This window comes from Platalea leucorodia, assembly GCF_965183815.1.
Source record: "Platalea leucorodia genome assembly, chromosome: 9".
Taxonomy (NCBI): domain Eukaryota; kingdom Metazoa; phylum Chordata; class Aves; order Pelecaniformes; family Threskiornithidae; genus Platalea; species Platalea leucorodia.
This window is the reverse complement of record NC_138831.1, coordinates 2,422,250-2,445,971: the sequence shown is the minus strand read 5'-3', so window position 1 is coordinate 2,445,971 and position 23,722 is coordinate 2,422,250. Positions and strand designations below refer to the sequence as shown.

The following is a 23,722-nucleotide window of genomic DNA, read 5'->3' as shown; positions in this document are numbered from 1 at the left end:
GTTGTCGGGGGGAGGCGGAAGTGAAAGCGGGGAGGCGGCGGGGCCCATTAAAGCCGACCGAGGCGAGCGGGGGGTGGCAGCGAGTCTCGGGCGGGCGCCGCGGCAACACGCACCAGGTGAGGCCCGGCGGGGCCCCGGGGCCGCGCCCCCGCCGCCGGGGCGGGCATCCCCTGACGCCGGGGCCTGGGGTGGGTGGGGGTGGCGGCTCCGCCCCGGCCCCCGGAGCCGCCGGGCGGGGGGGGGCCGCCGGGGCGCCCTCCGCAGGGGTGGGGGAGGCGGAGGCGCTGCTTTGGTGCTGCCCGGGCGGGCTCCGGGGCCTGGCCCGCCGGGGAGGGGCCGCCTTCGCTTACCCCCGTGGCGGGGTCAGGCGGCCGGCGGCGCCGGGTGCCGAGTTTCCCGTGAGCCGGGCCGGGCCCGGCCCCTCGCTGCCCCCGGAACAATGGGGCTGGGCCGCGGGGGTCTCCCCGGGAGAGGGCTCCTCCGCGCAGCGCTGCGGGGCCGGGGACCCGCAGGCCTTTGCCGAGATGCGCGTTTCGTCAGGCCTTTGTGGGAGCCTCCCCTCGCCGGAGAGGTTTGAGGAGGCCCGAAGCGGTACCTCCCGGGGAGGAGAGCGCATTGTCCGTGCCGGGCGGTGCTGCCGTGGCTTCCTCCCGCGGCCTGGAGAGGCTTTGGGGCAGCTGGCGGCCGAAGGCGGCCCCAGCGCCGGACCCTGGGGAAGCGCTGGGTCGGGGTGGTGAAATGCTGCTCTGGGTGGTCGCTGGCTATCGCTTTTAAGATGAGCAGGCTGCCCTGGGAGCAATTAATGTGACAAAACAGGCGGCCGAAGAGACTGGCAGTTATTGCGAAAGTAGCTCTCAGCGTGTGTAAAGCCTGAGTCAGTTCTGAGAAGTATTAGAGTGGATGTTAGAAGTGCTTTTGGCTGTGAGTGTATAATAAGGTAAATTAAATGATAGGTATGTTATTAGTCTCCAGGTATATATAGACTAATAAATATGGAAATACCTAATCATTGTACTTGAGACAACTGCACGGTCTTCCCTGTAAACAGAGGGATTATTTTAGTAGTAAAACAGCTGTAAAAAGGCTGTCTTAATCTGAAGTAAGATAGGCAACCTCGGCATCAAAATGAGTATGTCTCGCCCAGTGACTCCAAACCCTTTGAGTCAAAGCTGGAATTCTCAGTATTATCTCCCTGAAAACCAAAAATACCTGCTGATAAGCAGAGCTGTTGTGATATGTGTACATGAGGGTTTTTTATATGTAAACTGAGAACACATGACAGAACAAAGTCCTCCCAACTGTAAGGAAGCTGTTCTTTGTTTGACAGTGGCCAATATGGAAGCTTTACAGCTTCCAGTAGTGGCCACAGGCTGGCCAGCTCTGGCCTGTGCCTGGCACTCAGTCCTTCAGTGTGGGGATTGGGGCTGGGGGAAGCGGAGGGTTCTCTTTTTAGGGGAATGGTACGTAACCAGCTGTGCCATGGTGTTTGGCTGGCTGTCGTTTCAAGGCTTACTTGTGCCTGTACCATGTTCATGGGCTGCGGTGGTACCAGTAGTGTACGATAGAAGCTGCAGCCTTGCCGTGCTTCCAGTGGAGCCAGGCTGCTGGAGTCGGTGCACCCTGCTCTCTCGGTAGCTGTATTTGAGGTTAAAGTGGGTGGAGTCATTTGAATATTCCTTGTTAAATAATCAGGGCTTCGCTGCTGTACTTATGCAGGAAGAACAAGTATACTTGTCTTTTTTTTTTTTCCCCCATTCCCCTTGTGACTTCCAACAGCTGACTGAACACATGACTTGCCCTCCATGAACTAATGAGTAGACCCACCATGCCTGGCCTGAGTCCTCAGAATCCAAAGCGGCTCTAATACTGTTATTTTCAAGGGCTGCCCCCCCCCTTTTTTTTTTGTGCTATTATGTTAATACTCTACTTCTGCTGTGGAAAAGCTGTAAGATGGGGTTAATCTGACCCCTCAATAAGGAAAATTTTTAAAATCCAATAGCAGTTTCTTGCTCTCCTAACCTGCAGTGAGAAGTATAACTGGTAAGATGTAAGGCAGTAGCTGTACCAAACTTCCCTCTTCCCTGTGGTGTCACGCAGCGGTCCATGTCCTCAAATACCCTACTAATCGTTCAACATGGTGCACTAAGAGTTGTACCTTAAAAGGCAAAGGTGCCGAGTTAAGAATTTAAATAACCGTATTGCAGAGTCTACGCTACAGGCACCCTTGCCCTCCTACCAAAGGCAGTGAATCAAACTCTATGCTGAGTAGCACAGACATGTTACAACGTTGATGAATCCTTAACTGAAAGTGGAAAATGTACAAGCTCTGCTGTAGGCCCTCCTCTGAAATCGCCTAGGGGAGATACCACTTTGCTTGGTTTACTACCCAAAATGAATGCCTGCGGGCAAGAGGGCTAGCAGGTTCAATGTCTGCAGCACCTTCTTAAAGCTCCTGTTTTAAGAGTCTTGTGTTGGAAGGTCATGTGAATTACCTGTCAGAGCAAATCTCTGGCAAAGCCTGTCCTTGAAGAAACATGACAATTACAATCAAACCATCTGTGCAAAACTATAAATAGCTTTGTCTCTAACATGTATGGGATTTTGGTCTGACTTCTTTGTGAAAATGAGACTAGTTTATGCAGAACTTAACATTTGGCTGTAAACAAAATTGCTTGTGCTTGATTAGGGTGCATTTTTAAATGCTGCATCGTGAGATAGGTGTTTGGGAATAAGGGTATGCAATAGGGCACTTGGATGTTTGCGTTCTCTAAGACTGGTGGGTGTGTGGGCTCACGGATACTTACTGGTAGCTGTCCCTGCTGCTATAATATAGCAATTTCTTCAGTAACCAAAGTAAATTGAGCGCTTGATAAACAAGAACAGAACCCTCACCTTGCATGCTGCCAGCGTTCCCTAATGTCTTCTGCGCTTCTCCTCGGCTGTGACCTCTTAAGCCCTTGTTGCCAGGGCCCGATGGACCTAAGATTCCCTTGCAGAACTGTAGAGTAATTTAAAGCTTGTCGCCTTGACGGAAGGGAGTCCAGATAAGACCTTACCTAAATGCTGAACTTGGCTGGGCGCTAGCGTGCTTGCATGCTGCTCGTCTGACAGCAATCCTGCATCCTTCAGAGGCTGAAGTACTTCATCCTTGCACAGCATTGTTTTGATAATTGCGGTTTAATTGCCTGATGAGTTGGAGTTCAGTTGGCTTCCCCCTGCAGCTTTCTAAAATGATCTCTTGTAGTTGCTGTATAACAGTCTGCCTTCAGACATAGTTAAGTTGTGACAGTAGATTGTGAGGATAAAAGGGTCACTTTCTGCAGTGACAGTCCAAATGTGAGCTGTGCATCTTGAAACTGAATTAGGTATGGGTAATTAATTGAATGACAATAGTTAATACACCATTTTCAGTTCTGCAGTTCGCTCCTCTGTTGAAGACCATCTTTCCCTTTAAATGCACCTGGAATAAAACTTCCAAGTGAGTGCCCAAGGTCAGTGGCTCCACATGTGCTGTTCAGAAATAGCAGGCAGCGAAGGGATACCCCCTCTATCACATGGTTGCTCTCTGGCTTCCAGCGTGCTTGTTGCTTCTGTGCTCTGTTCGCGGGGATGCAGCGCTCGAAGCCGGCGTGCTGCTGCATTTTCTGCTCGGTGGAGATCTGCCGTGGTGATGTCATTGTTGCTGTTAGTGCTGTTCCTGCGAGACTGCTCCTCCTCTCCGGTGCCAGCAATGAGCGCTCCGTCCATCGGGGAAGCTGTGTCAACACTGCTGTTGCTAACACACGGTCGGTGATGGGGAGGGAAGCGAGCTCGTCAAGGCCACTGGAGTGTGTCGATTTACAGCTGATCTCGGATAGCCTTGACTTCTCTTGCTAGGGGATCTGTTCTTGAGGCCGTGGCTGTTTTCACAGGGCTGCGAAGCTTCAGGAGGGGTGCGCTGCCTTCGAGATGGGATTGAAGTGTGAACTTGAGGCACAGATTCCTATTTGTATAACTTAAAGGCACTTGATGTAGTGAGTGACTTGCTCTTGCCTTTCCGTAACTACTTAAAATGCCAGCTTACAGTGACTGATTGTATCTAACTGTACTTGCATGAGTTTTAAGCAGGAATTCCTAAATGAAATCGAGTAGATCTTTATATCGTCAATTAAGAAAACAGTATTTTTCTGGAGTCTGTGCTATATCACTGCATACTGTAGCTTTGGTCACCTGGCAGACAAGCTGGACTAGTGAAGTGGTGGACAAGAAGGGAAGGCAGGCAGCCGGAGAGGCTACCTGGCTGGAGTACCTGGACCTCGCTTGCTGGGCTACCAGTTTATCCAACGAGTCTGTGCCGAACCCTTGATCTCTCTCCAGCTGGGAAAGTAACCTGCTTGGTGCTTGTCTCCCTCAAGTGGGCTGAGTCACTTGGCTCCGTAGCGCTCTCTTCCTCTCGGCTCCCCGACACGGATAATGATATCTGAAATCCAAACTGGCGCAGCAGTAACAGTGTCTCAAGCATGAGCAGTGAGGTGGTTGTAACTCAGGCATGCCTAGGCCTGATCTCCCCCCGCCCCCAACAAGAAGATGAGTTTACCAGCACTGCTCTCTTAATCTCACCATGCAAATCACTTCAGTGAGGTGTTTTTTTTTTTTTTTGGTCCCTTGTGGAGCTTCATCAAGAGAAGAGCTGAGCTGGTAAAGTATTGATGCAGGATCTGTGCAAGAGGTATGAGGGCATGAAGTGTGAGTCTGAAACCGAGCCTCCACAGTAGCAATTCCTTGTTAGGTGCTGACTCAGCTGTCATGGCAAGCTACCTGTTACACTCCCATCCTGGGACTGGTACCGAAATACTTGTCCTTCCTGCTCTGCAGTCTGCATTAGCATAGTAAGAGGTATTGAGTGTGTGGAGGATCAGGAGTTCTGCTTGCAGATCAAGGTTTAGTTCTTAGATTGCAACCTATCCCTAGAGGAAACCTCTTCTGCAGAAGACTCATTACTGAGAACAGGACCTCCTGGAATAAACGTACAGGAGTAAGGTTTTTGCCATTAGTGTTGGTCTTGTACTTCTTCACATCTACTTATCAGGCGGTAGGATCTCCCACCGGTATTTGTCCCATCTCATCTATCAAGCTCCTGGTGCTGAAGGAGAGACAATATTCACTCTCAGATCTGAATCTCAGGTGTGAGCTACAGGGCCTGGCAGGCCTCCTGAAGGCCGCTGTTTGACTTCAAGGCCTGAACCTTGGTCAAAGTCTCCCTTCAGTCACTTGTTTCCCACCCAGCCTCTAGGAACTGGTGGAAGCTAGCAGCCAGGAGTAGATAAAGAAGGCTTGTTTGCCCCTGACAAGGGCTAAGATCTGTGCTTTGCTTACCGCTGCAGAGGTTATCCAACACCTCCTATTTGTGTTTCTAAAACTGAAAGCATGACAGGAATGTGTGAAACCTTAGGAAGCTGTAGACAAAACTAGAAATTAATCTGAGTACTTGCAAAATACTGTCAGATACGGTAAAGATCTAACAACTTTACTGTTTCTTAGTGGCCTGGCTAACTTGCACTGTTTTGAATTGGTCAGCCTTATCTTCTGGACACGAAGATTAAAACCCAGCTGCCCCTGGCACTGTGCTTGATTTACAGAAAGTAATGGGGGAATTGTGTTCAGTGGGATGGCCTGATGCGAGAACCGTGCTGGGCTATTGGTATTCATATAGGGGTTACTGAAACTGTTGGTTGGCTCTACTGGTTGGGTGGCTACGTGCCCAAAGGCTGACAGACAGGACTGTATAAACCAGGCTGTATGGGCACTATAGCTATGTTCCAGTTAGTAGTATAAGATTCGTCTTGCTTGATTTGGCAGCTCTCCACCAAGGAGACCGTTCTGGTAGAGGCATGGCAACATGGAAGCTCTACTGGTATAGCTGAAATGCTTTGCGTAGGCAAGGCCCTCAGTCAAGACACATGGCTTGTTGCCTAGTGTCTCCCAGCAGCCAGCAATGTGCTCAACTCTCCTCCCACATCCTGAGATTGTCTCCCCCAGGGCAGAATAGGGGAAGTTGAGCTTGCTCTGGTACAGGGGGAGGGGTGTTAAAGCAAGCATGCCTGTTCTTGTAACAGCTTGATCCTTGGGGAAAATCAGCTGGGAACTACCTGATATGGTGTAGCGTTTACAGGGGAACCGCTTCCTCCTGGAAGGTGGGGGCACAGCAATGCTGATTCTTGAATGACAATGTAACCTGAGCCTCCAAAAGAAGGGTAGCTGAAGATCTTCAGGTGCTTGCTGTCAGCCTGTTAGGGCTCCGTATATGTCTGCCCATTCCTGGGAGAAAGATAGCCTGTGGTATAAGGGCCCTTCAGCTGCTGGAGGAGCTGGTGGACTAAGAAACTTCATGACTGCAAACATCCAGCTTTCAGTGGAGCTTCTGGGTATGGCTTTCTCGCAGAGCTGTCTTCCTATAACCTGAAGACTCCCACTTCAGCAGCCCTGGCTTTCTGTCTGGGAATCCTGGTCCTGCTACTGTGTGGCATTGGCTCTAAAGGGCCTTCCTGCATTCCTGTCCTGCGCACAGCTGCAGTCTCCAGATACCCGCTACCTGCTGTGGAGATGATGGTGATCATCCTCAAGTTGCTGAGGAGCAAAGTGATCCATCCAGGGTGGCTGTCCAGCATAGCTGGCTGCATCGCTGGGGCCACTTTCTGCAGTCCCCTCCCTCCCTGGGCTCAGGGCGTTTATCAGCTGGAGGAACCTACATGTGCTGCTGTAATCTTAGACTAAGCAGCAGTCTGGCAAAGTAGCGTTCCTGTAGACAGCAAGAAGCAACCTCCAGACCTTTCCCACTGCTCCTAAGCACACTAGTGGTCTGACTAAACATGCAGAGGCACATCTGCCTTGGTACTGTAAGCAAATGCATTTCTGTGCTTGTTTTGCTCCCACTTTCTAACCATGTAGTCAGATCAACATGATGCCTCCTCAAGAGAAGGTGGCTGCTGTGATATCTAAACTGGTAGAGATCAGTTTCTGAGCTTTATACCTTCCTGGATGTGAGGGTGGGGGCTAGTCCTACGTAGTTTGGACATTTCTAGGGTAGAGTCACAACTCATAACAGCAGCTTTAGAGCAAGAAACTTGTTCAGTTCCACATCTAGTATTTAATCATTGTGCAGGCATAAAACAACTCTGATCTGGAGAAATGCCGGGAGGTGTAACAGGGCTGTGAATCAGTGAGGCTTGGACTGGAGAACTTGGCTTTGAGCACTCGGGCTTTGAGCCTGACTGATCATGTGCATCAGTGCCTCTCAGGAACGCAGCGCTCTCCAAATCTCAGCACTCGCAGCCCTAACGGAGCCGCAGCTGCGCTGAGACCTCAGGCAGGGCAGACCCCTTCTCACGTGCGAGTCCTGTGATTCCACTGCAGACATGGCTCCTACCGGTGCCATTGCTTCTGCATTCCCGCTGTCATCTGGACTCTGGCAAACTGGCTACTGGCACATCAGCTTCCAAGGAGCTCTTTGAGCCCTGACCCACAGCAGGGATGCATCCTAGAGCCTCCAGCTGGGGATTGAGGATATGTCTGAGGCAAGCTAAAAGCAGCCACTGAAAGGAGCATCTTCCCCAGCACCAGCTCTGGACCTTCCTCGATCACACCAAGAGCCTATTCTGCTCACAGCTGTTCCAAAGCTTTTGCTTTCCAGCTGGGTTTCCTACCTGTTTCCCCAAGCTGCACATTGCCCCATCATTCTCTCCCTTAGCGCTTTTGTAAGAGCATGTTATCTAGGAACAGGATGCAGCAGAGTGTGTGTGTGGGCCTGCTGTCATACCCGTCTGGTAGCTAGCTCATGGACCAGGTCAGTTCACAGAACACTTTGGGATGGAAGGGACCTTTCGAGGCCATCCAGTCCATCCCCCCCTGCCACGGGCAGGGACATCTACAACTAGATCAGGGTGCTCAGAACCCCATCCAGCCAGGCCTTGATTGTTTCCAAGGATGGGGCATCTACCACCTCTCTGGGCAAGCCCTTCCAGTGTTTCACCACCCTCATTGTAAAAAAATTTCTTCCTTATCTAGTCTGAATCTCCCCTCTTTTAGTTTAAAACCATCACCCCTTGTCCTGTCACTACAGGCCCTGCTAAAAAGTCTGTTCCCATCTTTCTTATAAGCCCCTATTATTATTGTTATTGGCTATTAGCACCCTGTGACACCAGTTTGGCGCTCGCATTGAAGCGGCTGGTGAACTGAAGTGGAAGCCCTGTGGCTGAGCTGTAGCTGGCTGGTTCCTGGGCTTCACTTGGTCCTAGAGCAGCTCCTCTGGCACTGGAGGCTGCAACTCCACCCTCACAATGAGGTGGAAACTTACTGCAGACAGCTGTAGTCTAAAAAGCCAGTTCCTCTGGGATACTGAAACATGTTTTAAGATTCTATTTTGATCTGAGCCATGTCAGTGTGCTAGCAACAAGCATCTAAAGCTCGAGGCTGTTCCCCAAGAAGGTGAAGCTTTTGGCTGAGTACTCTCAGGTGGGGGTGGGAGATGCTGGACAGCATACCTCCACCTGACAACTTGCAGTATAATGTTTTACACAAGGTATCAAAAATTAATTTGTAGCTGAGGCTCCCAGCTCCCTGAACAGAGGTAATTCCTGCCTCACAGGGCTGGCTGGGAAAGGTACCAACTGGACAGAAGCCTGCTCTTGGTGAAACTGCAGTAAGTAGCAGGCAGCCTAGCTGCTCCTCCTGAGGAGGGAACGATGAGCTGTGCTTGAGCTCTTGGCTGGGTACCAGCAGGGAGGGAATATGTTGGTTAGAACAGCAACGTAAACGTGTGGGGAGGAAGGAGGTGGAAAGCAGTTTTGAGATGCTACTGATACAGCAGCAGCTAGAGCATACCCTTCTGTGAAGCTGTCACAGGAATATCTTGCCAGCTGCTATTGGTGTGGGCTTCTCTTCAACTGACTGCTTCTCTGCGTGCATCAAGGAGGCCTGAAAGTGCCTCCGAAGCACCTCTCTTGACTGTAGGAGCCCATTGCCCTAAAAAGCAACCCATTTACAGAGAGCAGTTCTTGCAAGTTGTCAACCCGAACGGCAAGATGTTCCTGATTTGCTTTTTAGGTGCGAAGCCAGCACATGTCCCCAGTGAATGTGAGGCTTTCCTAGATGGGATCTTCCAGCCAACTGGGGAAGCTGAGCTACTAGTAGACCTGTCATGGGAGTGGAAGAGGGGACTGTCCTGCTTGTGCAGCCCTTGTCAATGCAAGACTCAACTTGCTGTTAAAACTTCATGTGGTTCTATAGCAGTCCTCAGTGGGAGGACGCTAGGCACTTGTTCCACTTGTAGAGCACTCAAATTTGGTAAGGAAAATATGCAGGCTCTGTGGCACTCAAAAAAAAAAAAAATCAAAGGCAGGCTTATTTCTAGTTTCTTCCTTAAAGGCAGCTTGGCACCTCTTAAGCCATATTCATATGAAAGCACCAGCCCCTGCTGATCGTCCTCTGGCTAGCGCTCAGCTTTTTCCCAGCTGAAAGGACAGGGCTTCTGCTCTGCTCGTGGGCTGTTGTGTTGCTCTCAGGAGAACACAAGTGAGATGTTAGAGGTTGATATCTGCTGGTCTCAGGTAGGCATCGATGTTGAATCGCTCAAGCTGTCACTTGCAGCTTTGCATTAGCAGACACCTTGTTAGCAATGTCTGTGTGACCAAGTAGTTGGAACCAAGCTGTTGTTGTTAAATTGTATTGGTAAAACTTATTCAGCTCCGCCTTGAGCTCCTGCTGCAATTGGAGAATGAGGCTTCAATACAAAGGGTGCCTGGACCACTTGGGTGCTCTGCAAGTGGGAACTGTGGTCCTGGTCAGCTAATGGCAATCACAGGCTCTCTGCCTTTCTGCAGGATGAGGCCTCGCATTTTCAGGGTAGCTGAATTGGAACAAATTCACGTGTCTACTCAAAGCCTCAGCTAAACTTGGCTTGATAAATCACGGCAGGGTACAGTGTGACCATGGGGCGAGTGATATGTGCCAGTCTGGTGTGCTTGATCCTGTAAGAATGGGATAAACATCCAGTGAGCATCTCATTTTAGTGGCTGAAGGTCTAAGCAGACATAAGCCCCTGAGGTGCCAAACATGCTAGGGAACTTGCTACTTCTGGGAAGGAACTGGTTTAATCTGACTGAGCTGGTCCTGAATCATTCTTCCAGCTTCAGTTTCCTTGAAGAAATGCAGAACCATTGGAGGGGGGGGAATAAAAATAGCTCTTTGGTGTAGTACAGAGACTTAATGCTTTGCAGCCTCCCCCATGCGAGAGAACAGTGAGCAGAGGTGGTGTTTCTGTGTTGGAAATGCACTTAGCTGCATTTCAGGACGCTTTTCCTGCATTTCAGGACAGGAGGTTCTTCCAGTGTTCAAGTGTGGCTGTCTTCTGCTCAGCCTGGTCGCTGTGGTGAGCCCACCGCAGTGCATGGTGTCCCCTAATGGAGTACTGCTCTATCCAGATGGGCTTTCTCATGGTTGGCTGTCTTTGCTAAAGGTCCTGTGATACAGTGGAGAAGTGAATGCTCTGCTTATCAGCCACAGCACCCAGAACAGACCTGCAGTGCTTCAGGTCCCTTTTTGTGCAGTGCCTTTTTGTGGAACACCTCCTTGCTCTTGCGCTGCCCGCTGGGGCGGGGGAGCAGAACTAGGTATTCGTAAGTGCCACGGTGAGTTCAGCTCTGCTTGATGCTTGCTCACCTTGTCGGCATAGTGTTAAATATCCCCGGCAAAGGACACAAGGTGAGAGGTGCAGTCCAACAGTCTTGCTTCAGTGTTCAGCTGATTTCTAGCGGAAGGTGCGGATGGCAGCCTGGTAGATGTAGGAGCAGAGAACTCCTGGTCAAATGTCCCAGTTCTTCTAGCCTCTGCATAGCCATGCTTTGGTTCTTGGTTAGGATTGTGACTTGAACTGGTTGATAGCAAAGCTGCAACAGTAAGGACTGCTCCAGCGGCTTGCCCGCAGGTTCCAAACTGGTATGGGTGTGCTGCTGCTTAGGGAGCTGTTGTCTTCCATGGAGGCGAGATTTCCCCCCCCCAAGGCTAGCTACTTTCCTGCTAAAACTGTCCATGAGCAACTTAACAAGGTGTTCCTATCGCAAGGTCTACTTCTGTTAAAGGATAGATAATCTAAGAGATCTGGTGGGCCATCAATGCAAGCTCCTACTGTTCTTTGCTTGTACCAACCTAATTAATATTAAAATGCCTGCATTGTGACTTGACACATGTGAACATCTCTAAGGAATCCTTAACCATCCATTTCTGCTTGAGGTAAAGCAGCTGTCTTAATAGAGCAAGTGAAAGGCCAGTTGTAACGTACTCTGAAGCAACAAGGGAAGCCCAATTAGATTTGGCATATGCTTTTATTTACTCTCGCATCTGAGGAGCTGTAGCACTATGGAGCTTCATAGGACAGTTTTTGACTCTTCTTTTCGGGTCAGCTAAGCCAGTAACACTTGCAGGTGAGATGTTAGGGGTTCTCCCTTGCTGCTCCAGCAGGCCAGCCTTAGAAAGGTAATAACACTGCTGTGGGAGGGAGCATGCGATACCAGGCTTAATCTCATCAGGGTCAACATACTGTTAATGGCTTGTTTGCTTAGAGGGATAGGCATTAAAAATGGAGTGGAAGGACTCCTCTCCTGTATTGGAGGCAGCTGTGTCATGCCTTTGGCACCAGTTAAGCCAGGAGGAGGAAGGATGCTGACTGGTCTCCTGACTGACGGGACGTTTCCGATGGCTCCCGAGCAGGGCTAGCTGGGTGTGCTGGTAGGCTGTGTTCTGAGCAGTCATGCAGGTGACCTCGCTCCAAGAGACGTCACGCAGTGTAAAACAGAACTGATGTCTTGGATCAAATCTTAACAAACAGGTTTTTCTTCATGATATCTCTGAAAAAAGGAAGTGTTTGTTCAGAAATGCTCCTGGGACTGGATGTGAGCCCTATGTGAGCTCGCACACTGCCATCTTAAGGGCTTACGTGACTCTTACAGGATGCTGCTCTAGAGTAATTATACCAAATATCATAAAGCAAGACAAGCTGCATATATAGTGCAAAATAGTCTTAGGCTTGGATACCACTGACTCAGCACTATCACGGTTTTGATCTCAACTCAAGCTGAGCTTGCTCTTTGCAAGAGCATGGGGGAAACCCTGCACAGCCTACATCTCAGCTTAGCTCAGTAATTTAATGTTTCTTGCAGGTGTGACTGGAGAAAACTCCTCATGTGAACTAACTGTTCCTTCAGGTATTCAAACCTGCTTTGTCTGTGAGCTAAAGCTATATTCTTCTTGGTCTCCTTTAGTTGATTCTGTACAAGCAAGGTTCACCAGAAATGAGATCTGTGTAGCTTAGGGCATCTATGTGGGCTCCATTTCTGGGACACAAGGCAGTAATGAACCTACTCAATGCCATGTAATGTGAGAAACAGCCTGTGTTAACAAGGGAATAATCATAAATTGCCTCTGACTTCAGGCAAGCAAATCTTTGAGTACTGAACCTGGCCCAGGGTTGGCTGATTGCATCTTGTTCTACTGACACAGCAAATGGCATGCTGTAACCAGGATCGATTGAGGTATTTCTGAGCTTATTTGAACTGCAATGTGTGGAGGCATCCTCTGCCATGAAGATGTATTTGCTGTTGGCTTAGTATGAGCTGAAGTCACCAAAATCCTTTGCCTGGTGTTAGGGAGACTGTATTAAGGCTTCACTTACAGGATCTTCAGAGAGCACTAGTATCTTTCATTTCCAGTACCTGAGCTTAAGAACACTGTGGCTGGAAGCAAACATTGGAGGAGGCATGGTATCCTGTCCTTGGAGTAGTTTGACCCTTTGGGTTGCTTCAAAAGAAACCCCAGTTAAAGCAACGGGGAAGTCTTCATCTAGGTTGAAGACCTCGCTAGGACCAGTCAGACCTCTGTTTAGCACAAAGAGCCGCTTTAAAGCTGGAGCTGCTGTTGGAGACCTGCTTGGCCGCACAGAACATGGTAAGGGAAACAGCAAAGGTGGTGCTGTAGAGAGCAACTCGATGCTACTTAAGCTTAGAGGGGTTTCCTTCTATAGGAAGGCTTCAGGAGATGAAGCACTAGTACTTCTTCCAAGACCTGGAGACGTGGTCTCCTCTCCAAAGGCAAAGTCTCTTCTTGTACTGGGCAAGGAATAGCTCTGAAGTGTTGGTCTGTTCATAGCTGTAATGAGAAGACTAACAAGAGGGCTTGGCCTATCAACTGACTGGGCTTCAAAGCAGCATTGATCAAGCCTAGTAGAACAGGGGTGGGAAACTCTGGGCAGTGTCTGCTGCTGGCCCCGGGCAGGACTGGAGTTCCTCCCTGTCTCGTGGCCCACACCGAACACCAAGCTGAGGCAGCTCCTTCTGTGCTGTGGCTCATATCCGTTGCATCACCTGGGATGGAAGCTGAGTGTCTCACCTGACCGGTGTTCATCAGGCAGTAGTAGCCCTTCACACGGATGGGGTAGCCCGTCAGCTACGATGAGAAGGCAGCGTCAGGGCTGACTCAGACTTCCTTCCCATGTCCGCAGGTGGCTGCGCGGCCGAGCTACTTCCAAGGTAATGAGACTTGACGGATCAGTTTCCCCTCCCTTCATAGTGGGACTTCAGGCTGTGTTGAGCTTGGGTGCCAGGCATCCAGTGGGATTTAGTGTTGTAATTTAGGGCTCTGTAAATCCCTCCCTGAGCATGAGAACTAATGCCAGCTTGTCCAAAGCTGCTTTGAATACCAGGGAGCAGTGAGCTGCAGCAGCCAGCGGCAAGCGATACTGAAAACACTTGGAGGAAAATAGAAGCAGTACATGCTGGGTTCTGGCACAGTCACTTCAGGGTGAGTTGTTTTCTCCTGTCCTGAGGAAAACGGGTGACTGTCATACTGGACCTGAACCTATACAGATGTTTTCCATGACGGTTCAGTGTACACAACTGTCTTTAAGCTGTTTGGAAGCTCTGCTCGCTTGCTTCTTGCTCGGTCTGGGCTGATTGTGCTGCAGAAGCCTCCGGCTTGGCTAGCACAAGTGTCACTTGTGCTGCGTGCTTTGAAAACGCAGGAGGTGCAGCCTGCTTGAAGGAGCTTACATGGTCTGTTCTCCCCATGACCATAGAGGAGATGAGCTATAGAGTGTGGATCTTGGCAAGAGCAGAAGCAGGACTAAATGTTGGGGTTGTTGACAACTTTCAGCTGGCTATATCTTGGCTAGTATAGCTGGGCTGCCAGTCGGATCATTGAGCAATGCAGTCCAGTGTAGACAGCCTTGGAAAGGAGAGGTGTTTATGCTTGGAGAGACCGTCCTGTGCAGGCTCTCTGGCATCTGTTAACACCCATCTAAAGATAGCATGAGCTCTGTGGGTGGCCCGTCACTGCTGTTCACTCAACAGCCTCTGGCTGTTATCTTCTCAGCAGTGTTTCCCATCTAGATGTATCACTAGGCACACAAGGTAGGTGCGGTCCCACAAGGTGTAGCTGTAAGCGCAGCACAGCTTCTTCAGCATTCACTGATAGCGAAATTTAAAGACTGCATGTCTTCTAACACTCAAAGGTTGAGATGATGAAGACTTTCTGCAACTGGACTCTGCATCTAATAAGAGGCTCCTACAGCTTGGAGCATGTTACCTCCTGTAGTGGTGGGATGAAGTGGGTTGCAGTTATCTAGCAGCTTAGGCTGTTGCATATCCCAGGAAACACATAAGATCGAGTTGCTCAGAAGACACATATATCCATGTCATTGTAGAACTGAAGGCCTCCTTAGTGGTCAAAGTCAGGAATAGCTCCTGAAGAGTAGGAGTTGTGTGGTGCAATGGATGTGGTGTAGCAGAATGGGAATTTTAGGGTAACCAAGTCCCCATATAAGGGCTTAATACATGCAGCCTGTTGTCAAGGGTCTTTGAACTCAAGCAGCACAGCTGTAACCATCTTCTGACTCCTCTTGCTGTATAGAACCTGCAGGGCTCCTCAGGGAAAGCCAAGGAGTCCTTGTGTTGTGGACCAGGTCAGTACCAAACCAGGGTCTGGGATCTGATCGAGCCTGAGCACCTAAGAATGGTTTGTCCCATCCCAGACCTCAGGGCGTGCTCAGCCACTAATAGCAAGACGCTGTGCTTGCTCTCACTGTGCTAAAGCACATCCAGAAGTGTATTCAGGCCTGCTGCAGCTTGATGTACTTCTAGCTTCTTCACTGGGACCTGGGAGCAAGTAAGAGTGTGGATCTCTGGAGCTCAACTCTCACTCTTGCTAATTGGATGGACCATTAGTGGCCTGTTTAGAGCCACCAGCAGACTGGAGTCATGGCAGGATGCACCTGAACAAACAACTCATCATCTAACAGAACAACAGACTGAACGCTGCGAGGTTTGTCGCCATAGCCTTACTTGTCCTTCCACCGAAGGTGAGGGGGCAGCAGTTAGCTTCATATGCTCTCAGCAAAGCCGCGGAGTCTGGTAGCAGTTTGCCTTGTAATTCAGCTGGCCTGTGTGGTTTTGTTGCGACTGCTTCAACCACAGCGCATCCTTGGGACTCGACACTTTCACAAAGCACAGCTGCTAGAGAAAGCTATCGCTTCTCTAAGCTGAACCTGAAAAGCGGAGGAAGACCATTTTTTCTTTTTTTTTTCTACTGAGAAACTACTGAACATCATAAAAAAGCTTGAGAGTGGTATTAGACACATCTCTGCTTACATCTCGTTTAATAGCATGTGTAAGAATTAGCCTGTGTTGGGAGCTGATGGGCTTTACTGCATTGCCTCTGGTGAGGCTAAGGGAGATGGCCTAGGCTAGTATACCCACAAAATGGCCTGGAAACAGTCCAAAATGGACTTGGTGCTGTAAAGGACGAGTGCTTGGCTCGTCTACCTCTTGGTATTAAGTTGCCACTACTGGTCTGACATGGCCTTGCCCACGAAATGGGCAAACACCTGGTTAGCGCTCATGTGGAGCCTTGAACTGAAGCAGCCTGGTTTCAGGAGTGCTGGGTCCTTGCTGGGAGTCGGGTTTCTCAGACTCCAAACTTGCTGCTTTCTGCCTTGAGGAATGACATGCTAATGGTGTCTGATGGGATTGTGCCTCTTCCTTTCTAGTGTAAAAGATGACTTCTAGGAAGAAAGTGTTACTGAAAGTCATCATCCTTGGAGACTCTGGGTAAGTGGAGGAGCCTTTAAGCTGCTAATCTGCATCTGGCTGGAGCACTGCTCTTGACTAGTGGGAACCTGGATGCACTGTGAGAAACCAGCAGTGCTGGGAGGAGAGATTTTACAGCCCCAGATAGCTGTGTTACCTTATAGCTCTTCACCACCCTCTGTCCCGAATATGTCCCTGCAGTTTAGTATCTTGAAGTTCTGCCATGATATTAAACAGGGGAAATGCGGTGGGCAGACCTGGTAGTCCAACTAGATAGCCTTTCTGCAAGGAGGGTGTGTGGTGTTGAAATGAGTGTTTCACTTAAATTAAAAAAAAAAAAAACCAAACACAAACAAAAAAACCCAACCTAAACCCACTAGTAAGCAATCTTAGGTGACTTCTTAAAAACTTTGCCTCCGTCAGAGGCATACTTTGTATGGAGCCATCTGCTTAGCTTCTGTCTGATCTGGCTAGAGCCTGCCCCTTGGAGTGAAAGGCTTTGCTCTGCGCTGTTGAGCAAGGAGTCTGCTGGGCTGTTAGAGGTTCCTTGCTGTGCAGGCTGTAACCTGACTCCCATGACACAAGGCTTATTTATACCTCTGTGCCCAGCGAGCTGTGGATCAGGGAGTGTTTCTCAGCCACAGAGAGGGCTTGTGAGCCTCTAAGCTGGCTCTCCGGGGAGGATCTCCACCTCGGGGTGCCTAGCAGATGTGTATGTGAGCTGTTGCCAGCTGAGATTGTTCCTCCACCTCCTCCTTCGGCAGAGGCTGAAGATGACTGTTTCTGGTGGGTTGCTCTGGGGCACTTCATCTTCTTCCAAAATTGCCCTCATAATCATAATGTGATGCATGCTCCTTACCCAGGATCGGATTACTGATGGGGAAACAAGGTTTCTCAAGACTGTAATCCTTGGGATCCTTAGGTAGCTAATGCTCGTACTCGGCATGTTGCCTCAGCATCTATTGCTGTAAAAGCCCCTCCTTGCAGAGGTGGGTGCATTTTCTCTGGTTGAAAGGCCAGGAGGCTATGGTGGAAGGCAAAGGGCACTGGGATGGTCTGTTCAGGGTGGTTAATTCAAACACTGTTGTAGAAACAGCCTACCTAGTCTTTTTTGTCTTTCTGTACAGGGTGGGAAAGACATCGCTCATGAACCAGTATGTGAACAAGAAATTCAGTAACCAGTACAAGGCTACGATAGGTGCAGACTTCCTGACAAAAGAGGTCATGGTGGATGACAGGCTAGTGACAATGCAGGTAAGGAGTGACTCCGCTCCCTGCTGCCAGGGGTGCCTGGCTGCCTAGGCCACGCTTGCGTGGAAGGATCTGCTCCAGCGCAGTCCAGAGCAGCGCAGGGGTCGGTGTACAGGGTGTGAATCTTGTTTGCACTGAACTGCTCTTGGCCGTAGGTGCTGCTGGGCTTCGCTACAAATCTCTGCATGGGCTGAACAAGGGAAAGCAAAGATCAGTTTGCACTCGGCTAAGAGCAGCTTTGCCAGACCCAGTTTAAAAAAAAGCAGCATTTGGTACTGTCAGTAAACTAGATCTTGTTAGAAAGATGCACTTCTCTAGTGTTCAGGAACTGGGAAGGGCTGGGAAAGGATTCCTTAGGTCAACGACTCGTGCTGCCCTGAGTCCCGTGGGTATAGTGTTAACCTACCGGTCTGCTTATGTCTCTGGTATCTGAAGCTTTCATCTCTCCATGGTGAGACTGAGAGCAAGGCAGCAAAAGCCCTGTTGCAGCCATCAGAGGAGTGTTTGGACTGTGCTGGTACCCAAGTGCACCCAAGCACTGCAGGCAGGTCACCTGCTGGCCCTCATACCCAAGTCCTGCTTGCCCAGAAGAAGATGTTCCTTGCTGAGGCTGAACACAAAAAGGGTTAACTGTCTTTGTGTTTCTGGCTCTTGATACTTACTGCCTACAGAAATTGCCAAGCCTTCAGGTGCTCCTCTCTGGCTGGCTGGGGGCTGTAGATGCCTGGTGGGGAGTTTTGAAATGAATGCCCTAATTGTGGACCGACTATATCAGAGTAGAGCTGGCTCATCTGCCCTGTCTTTTTGCTCCAGATATGGGATACAGCAGGACAAGAACGGTTTCAGTCTCTGGGAGTTGCCTTCTACAGGGGAGCGGACTGCTGCGTGCTGGTGTTTGATGTCACGGCCCCCAACACATTCAAAACCCTAGACAGCTGGAGGGACGAATTCCTCATTCAGGCCAGTCCAAGGGATCCTGAGAACTTTCCTTTTGTTGTGCTGGGAAACAAGATTGACCTAGAAAACAGACAAGTGAGTATTGGGACTTGCTAGCCTCCTCTTAGGAAATTGCTGGAGCGGGAGACCTTGTAGGAACACGGGAGGGTTATCTGAGAAACAGGAGTGGGAGGTGCCCGAGTGTGGCTCAGCTGTTGTGTGCCACTGGGGAAGAGTTTCTCCTGCCTGGAGAGGTCAAACCCCTGCGCACAGCATGCTCCTGCCCACTGGTGGAAGGATTGCAGCAGCTCCCTGGGTAGATGCAAGGAGAGGAGCTGATTCTCCTCCTCCAGGATCGCTGAGAAACTCCTGTGGGAGCAGGTCCCCGCTCTGCGGATGCCTGAGCAGTCTGCGCCCTGCGGTCGCATCTTCCTTCGGCGTGGTGCTCCTTGCCCCGGGGCTGAGTGTGTCCGGTGATGGGCAGCAGTCTCCTGTGCTCTGTATCAAGGCTGTAGTTTTGATGAGGTCAGAACTGCTGTCATAGCTCAGGTTGGCTGTGAGGGGTCTCTGGCCTTGCCCTGGAAATAAAACCCCCTTCCTGCGTAGCTGAAGGTGGTGATGCTGCTCTCTGTCCACCCAGGTCACCACAAAACGGGCACAAGCCTGGTGCTACAGTAAAAACAACATCCCCTACTTTGAAACCAGTGCCAAGGAGGCCATTAATGTGGAACAAGCTTTCCAGACGATTGCACGAAATGCACTTAAACAGGTAGGGAGGGGGCCGGTGGGTGCCCTTTGCCGGTGCCGGTCCTGCCTGCCGCGCTCAGCTGCTGCCGGCAGCCTTGGGCTCTCCGACAGCTTTCCCCAGCTGAGAATGGCTCCTTGCATGCTCGGAGCTGCCTGCGGAGCCGTGGCACTAACTCCTCCCTTCTCTCCCACTAGGAAACCGAAGTGGAGCTTTACAATGAATTCCCCGAACCCATCAAACTAGACAAGAATGACCGAGTGAAGGCTTCGGCGGAGAGCTGCAGCTGCTGAGGGGAGAGGGAGGGGTTGAGCACAGTCCTTCACAAACGAATATCACACTTAGGCCTTCAAACACACAGCCCCTCTTCTGTGTTTAAAACGAAATTAAAAAAAAAAGTCCATCTCCAGCTGCCAAAAGCCACCCATCTCCCATGAGCATCTGTGAGTCCCGCACTTCAGAGCTCACGTCCCCGCACCATCCACATCACACTTCATGGTAACAGACCTTTCTCTTAGTTTAAAATGGAAACTCTGATGTATGTTTGGAACTGAATCTAATTCCAGGTGTCCAATGGAGAGAAACTGTTTACAGGTAATCTGTGTGACAAATTACATACATTTTTAACTGTCTTGTGTTTTCCCCTGTGAAGGCTGCAACTGGAAAGGCTGATTACCCATAGTTCATTGCAAGCTCAGCACTCAGTCCAACTAGGTTGAGTTTTGTATGTATCTCTGTTAATGCTTGTTACTTTTAACTAATCAGATCTTTTTACAGTATCCATGTATTATGTAATGCTTCTTTAGGAAAAATCTTATAGTACATGTTAATATATGCAACCAATTAAAAATGTATAAATTAGTGTAAAATTCCTGAATGACATGTTCGAGTACTGAAACACAGATTGTGTAGAAAGTGAGGAGGACACTTGTGAACGGCAGCGTGCTAGCGACACAAAGTCCAGATAGAGGCAGTATTCTGTACAGTAGAGATGAACTATGTAAGCCGCCTTGTTTTGAGGCCAAAAAGGCTTCATCTTCTGGAAAAATCTGTCTGGCTTCCTTGTATCTAAATTCTCAGATTTGCATAACAGCATTGATATGCACACTGGATTATTGGATTTGAAATTAAATACAGCTATGAAATGACCTCATTTGTTCACCTCCCCTGCTGCTTAACTCCTAACATCCTGGAGCGAGCGTGAGAAGGAGCCAGAGCCGAGGTGTCCCAGCGGCTCTGTCCTGTGGAAGGAGCTCCTCTCCCTCCTGGGTTGTGGTAGCTGTTTCTCGAGGAATGACCTGGACTATGACTCTTCCCTTTCTTCTTACTGACTGCTAATCTGGATTTTTGGTATGGAAAAACTTGGCAATCTAGTCCCTTTCCTCTCTTCCTTTCTTCCTGGTATTTGTTCTTGCGTTTGTAGCTTGCTTAAATGGAGCCCTTCTACCTGTTTTCCAGAGGTCTACATTCTAGTACGTAGGCTGAGCTCTTATGTAAAGAGACAAACATGATGCCAATAAACTTAACAAGAACAAACCTTCTTGTTTACTCCTGTTTCTGACTCTCTCTTTTTTTCCCCTCACTAACATGCTTTCTTCCCTCTGTCTAGTCACTGTTTGAGCAAGCCGGTGCCTGCTCATGAAGGATGTTTGTGCTTCCTCCTTACCATACAGCCTGTTTTGGGGAGTGGGCTGAGCAGCTGCCCCCTGCTTTTCTTGAAGCTGCTTGCAGTGGCAGGAACGGTGCTGGATCCCATCGCTCTTCTGGAGCACAGTCCTTCAGCCCTGTCCTGGGCCTGTGGAAGGGGGGAGAGGAGGGCAGTGCTCTTAAAGCTCTTGCTACCTCCCCTGGGAGGGCTGGGTGAGCCTGGGGTACCTCAGAGTGAGTTAAGGACCTTTCCTTGGTCCAGCCTAGCCGAGGTTAAGCCTTTCATTTCTCGATGCGGGGCATGACCCTCTGCTTGCACTCAGCAAGGCTGAGCTCGCTACTCCTGTGCCCACAGGAAGGTGGAAAACAAAGTCTAGAGAAACGAGGCCAGTTATTTCAAGAGCTTTCTAACAGTCTTTGCTCTATATCCTATTTTACGGCTTTGTCCTATCACACTTTTTCTCTCACTTGACTAAGCTTTCGCTGTCCACATGAATTTCAAATAACTACTCGGCAATAGCCATGCGTCCTGGTGGGACCGCTCTCCTCGCTGCATCCTTTGAAAGACTCAGACCTTCTGCTCCTCTCCGTTTAAAGCGGCGCCCTGCACGTGTTTTCTGTAGATACAGGTTTAGCGTGGAGAAAGCCGAGCGGGGGGGGCGATAACCGTGAAGTGATGTTTTGGGGAAAGGGAAGGGACTTGACCCTGCACCTACCTCCTGCTGCTTTGGCCCTGGGTGGCGGGGCAGGAAGGGCTGCAGCGGTGGATGAGGGCTGCTTCCATCCCTCGCCCATCAAATAAACCGGCAGTGACACAAGGCAAAGGGAGAGCGCTCCGCAGGGGCGGGACGGCTGTGGAGCTCCTGGCCACGGGGTGCTACGGATGCTAAAGGGGAGGATTCCCTTTGCCACCCACAAACCAATGTTTTTGCAGGGGGATATGATATATATGCACACAAGTGTATGAAAACCAGTGCAGGAGGCAAGCAGCGTGGGAATTAGCGCCCTGCTGTCACAGTCAGGGCTGATGGTGTCGCAGATGGGGACGGGTGTTCCTGCGAGAGTCGCTCGTCGGCGCTGCGGTCTGGAAGAGCCTGGGACGGGAGAAGCCGGCTGGACCCATCGTCCCTGCAGGGCACGGGTGCGCTCGAGACCGCTGTTCGAAACCACTCCTAGCATCGACGAGGCCTCACGGCTTTTACTTCTGTGCTGACCTTTTTGCCTGACGAGCTGCAAGCGCCATGACGATGTGCGCAAGGGTGACTTGCTGCTGGGCAAATCCCAGAGGAAACCTGGCCTGGGAAAAAGCTGAGGTGTTCAGCCGATGCATGGAGGCAGCCAGGCTCGAAGGCTGGTTTTACTCTTTGCCCGGGACCTGGCCGGGCAGGAGGGAGAGACCTGAAGAAGGAGGCTGGCTGGTGGGAGGGGGCTCGTTCCCCCACCCACACCAAGTGCAATAGGCGACAGCTACAACCGGCGCCCCGAATTTGCAAAGCGGTGCGATCCGTGCCCGTGCCAGCGGGTGAAAACCGTGCGAGGTTGTGGCAGGGCAGGCAGGTGTGGGGCTTGGCGGCTGCGGCTGCGCCCTGCCGAGGGGTTGGAGCCGTTGGCGAAGGCAGCTGTGTTTTGTGAGAGGCCGGGGCAAATACGAACGCTGGGGAATCGCGCCACCGCATCTGTGCCGCAGGGGCCGCGGGGGGGGAGCAACCTCAAAGGAATTAACGACAGACGCCGGCGCTGGCACATGGGAAGCGGCATGGAGAGGCCAAGCTGTGAAGCCCGGGGCGGGAAAGCTCGGCACGTGCCTTGGCGGCAGCGCTCGGGTGGGCTTTGGGGCTGGACACGTCCCGCGGCGCAACCCGCCCGGACCCCGCGGTGGCGGCCCTGCCGCCAGCCCAGCGCCCGCCGCCGCCGCCGCCACGGGCGGGCAGGGCGCCAGCCCCGTCCCTGCACACCTGGAGCCCCAAACGCCCGCCGCCGGCCCCGCCGCCGCCGGCACCCAGGTGTGCACGGACCCCCCGCCCCGGGCTGCTTGTGGGGAAACGTCTGCTATAGGCACAAAAGTCCGCTGAGGATTCTATAGGCGCACAGAAATACTTTTAGCTAAACATTTGTGCGTGTGTATGTGGCGTACCTATTCAAGCACATTTACGCCAGCAGTAATGCGCGTATGTATCGAGACACATCTTTTGCGAGCAAAAGAGCACAAACAAGGCGGCGTGGCCGCGGGGCGCGTGTGCGCGCGTTGCTCTGTCGTGCTCGCAGGCGCCCACCCCGAGGGCCAGCGGCGCAGGGCACAACTCAGCTTAGCTATAGGTTTCCATTGATGAGACATACGTGGCTGCAGGCTTGCCAATGTGCGCACGTGCAACGTAAAGCATTTATTTCTTCAGGTACATATAGATATTCAGAGAAAGAGAAAAAAATTATCTCACCCATAGATATGGCTACCCTCATATGTATTTTACTTATATCCTTATGTAAAAGCATTTAAACACAAATGTATAGATAGAGATCTAGACACAGACACACAGAAATGTGTGTGTGTGTGGCTGTGTATTATCACCGCCGTATACGGCGAGACAGAGGTGGTCATACACACCTTACATTATTTTATACTTATATGCTTGTATTTGTAAGTGTGCACGTGTGTTTTTTCTCTGTCTACACACACGGGTACCCCCTATACTTTATTTTTTATATATACACTTCTGTGTGTGTGTTTTATATGTATATTCTTATCTTTTTATATATTATTTATATATTTCTGTATTTTATATATATAAAAACAAGTGATAAACATGCAGGTGCCTATGTGTAGTTTAGGGTTTTTTTCTATTTCTTTGAGAAAGGAAAGAGGGGGAGGGAGGGAGGCAGAGGGAGAACGAACGAAAGAAAATACAGACACATAAATAAAGATTTAAATAAATTCTGCGCAGAGGTGGATATGGGGATATCTGGGGCGGGGGAGAAACGACCGCCTCCGCGCATGCTCTCGCCATACGCACACACACGGGGAGAGAGGCTGTACAGC

General features: G+C 50.5%; 1 protein-coding gene across 3 annotated transcripts; it reads left to right on the top strand.

Annotated features, from left to right (window-relative positions):
* RAB7A (RAB7A, member RAS oncogene family) lies at positions 1-23,388 on the top strand. Of its 3 annotated transcripts, XR_014229186.1 has the most exons (7): positions 1-116; positions 16,070-16,130; positions 17,237-17,363; positions 18,174-18,392; positions 18,937-19,065; positions 19,239-20,391; positions 21,623-23,379. XR_014229186.1 is itself a non-coding variant. In XM_082321589.1 (6 exons), the coding sequence occupies exons 2-6, from the start codon at positions 16,078-16,080 to the stop codon at positions 19,332-19,334; spliced, it is 624 nt and encodes a 207-aa protein (XP_082177715.1). In that variant the 5' UTR covers positions 1-116; positions 16,070-16,077; the 3' UTR covers positions 19,335-23,386. The 3 variants fall into 3 exon arrangements, 2 of the variants coding, with proteins under 2 accessions (XP_082177715.1, XP_082177716.1); XM_082321589.1 differs by having other exon boundaries at positions 19,239-23,386; XM_082321590.1 differs by lacking the exon at positions 16,070-16,130 and having other exon boundaries at positions 7-116; positions 19,239-23,388.
* The last annotated feature ends 334 nt before the right edge of the window (positions 23,389-23,722 follow it).

Coding starts and splice junctions, on each gene's coding strand:
- RAB7A (XM_082321589.1), top strand. CDS start 16,078: ATGACTTCTAGGAAGAAAGTGTTACTGAAAGTCATCATCCTTGGAGAC. Junction 16,131..17,236: donor ATCATCCTTGGAGACTCTGG/GTAAGTGGAGGA, acceptor CTTTCTGTACAG/GGTGGGAAAGACATCGCTCA. Junction 18,393..18,936: donor TTGACCTAGAAAACAGACAA/GTGAGTATTGGG, acceptor CTGTCCACCCAG/GTCACCACAAAACGGGCACA.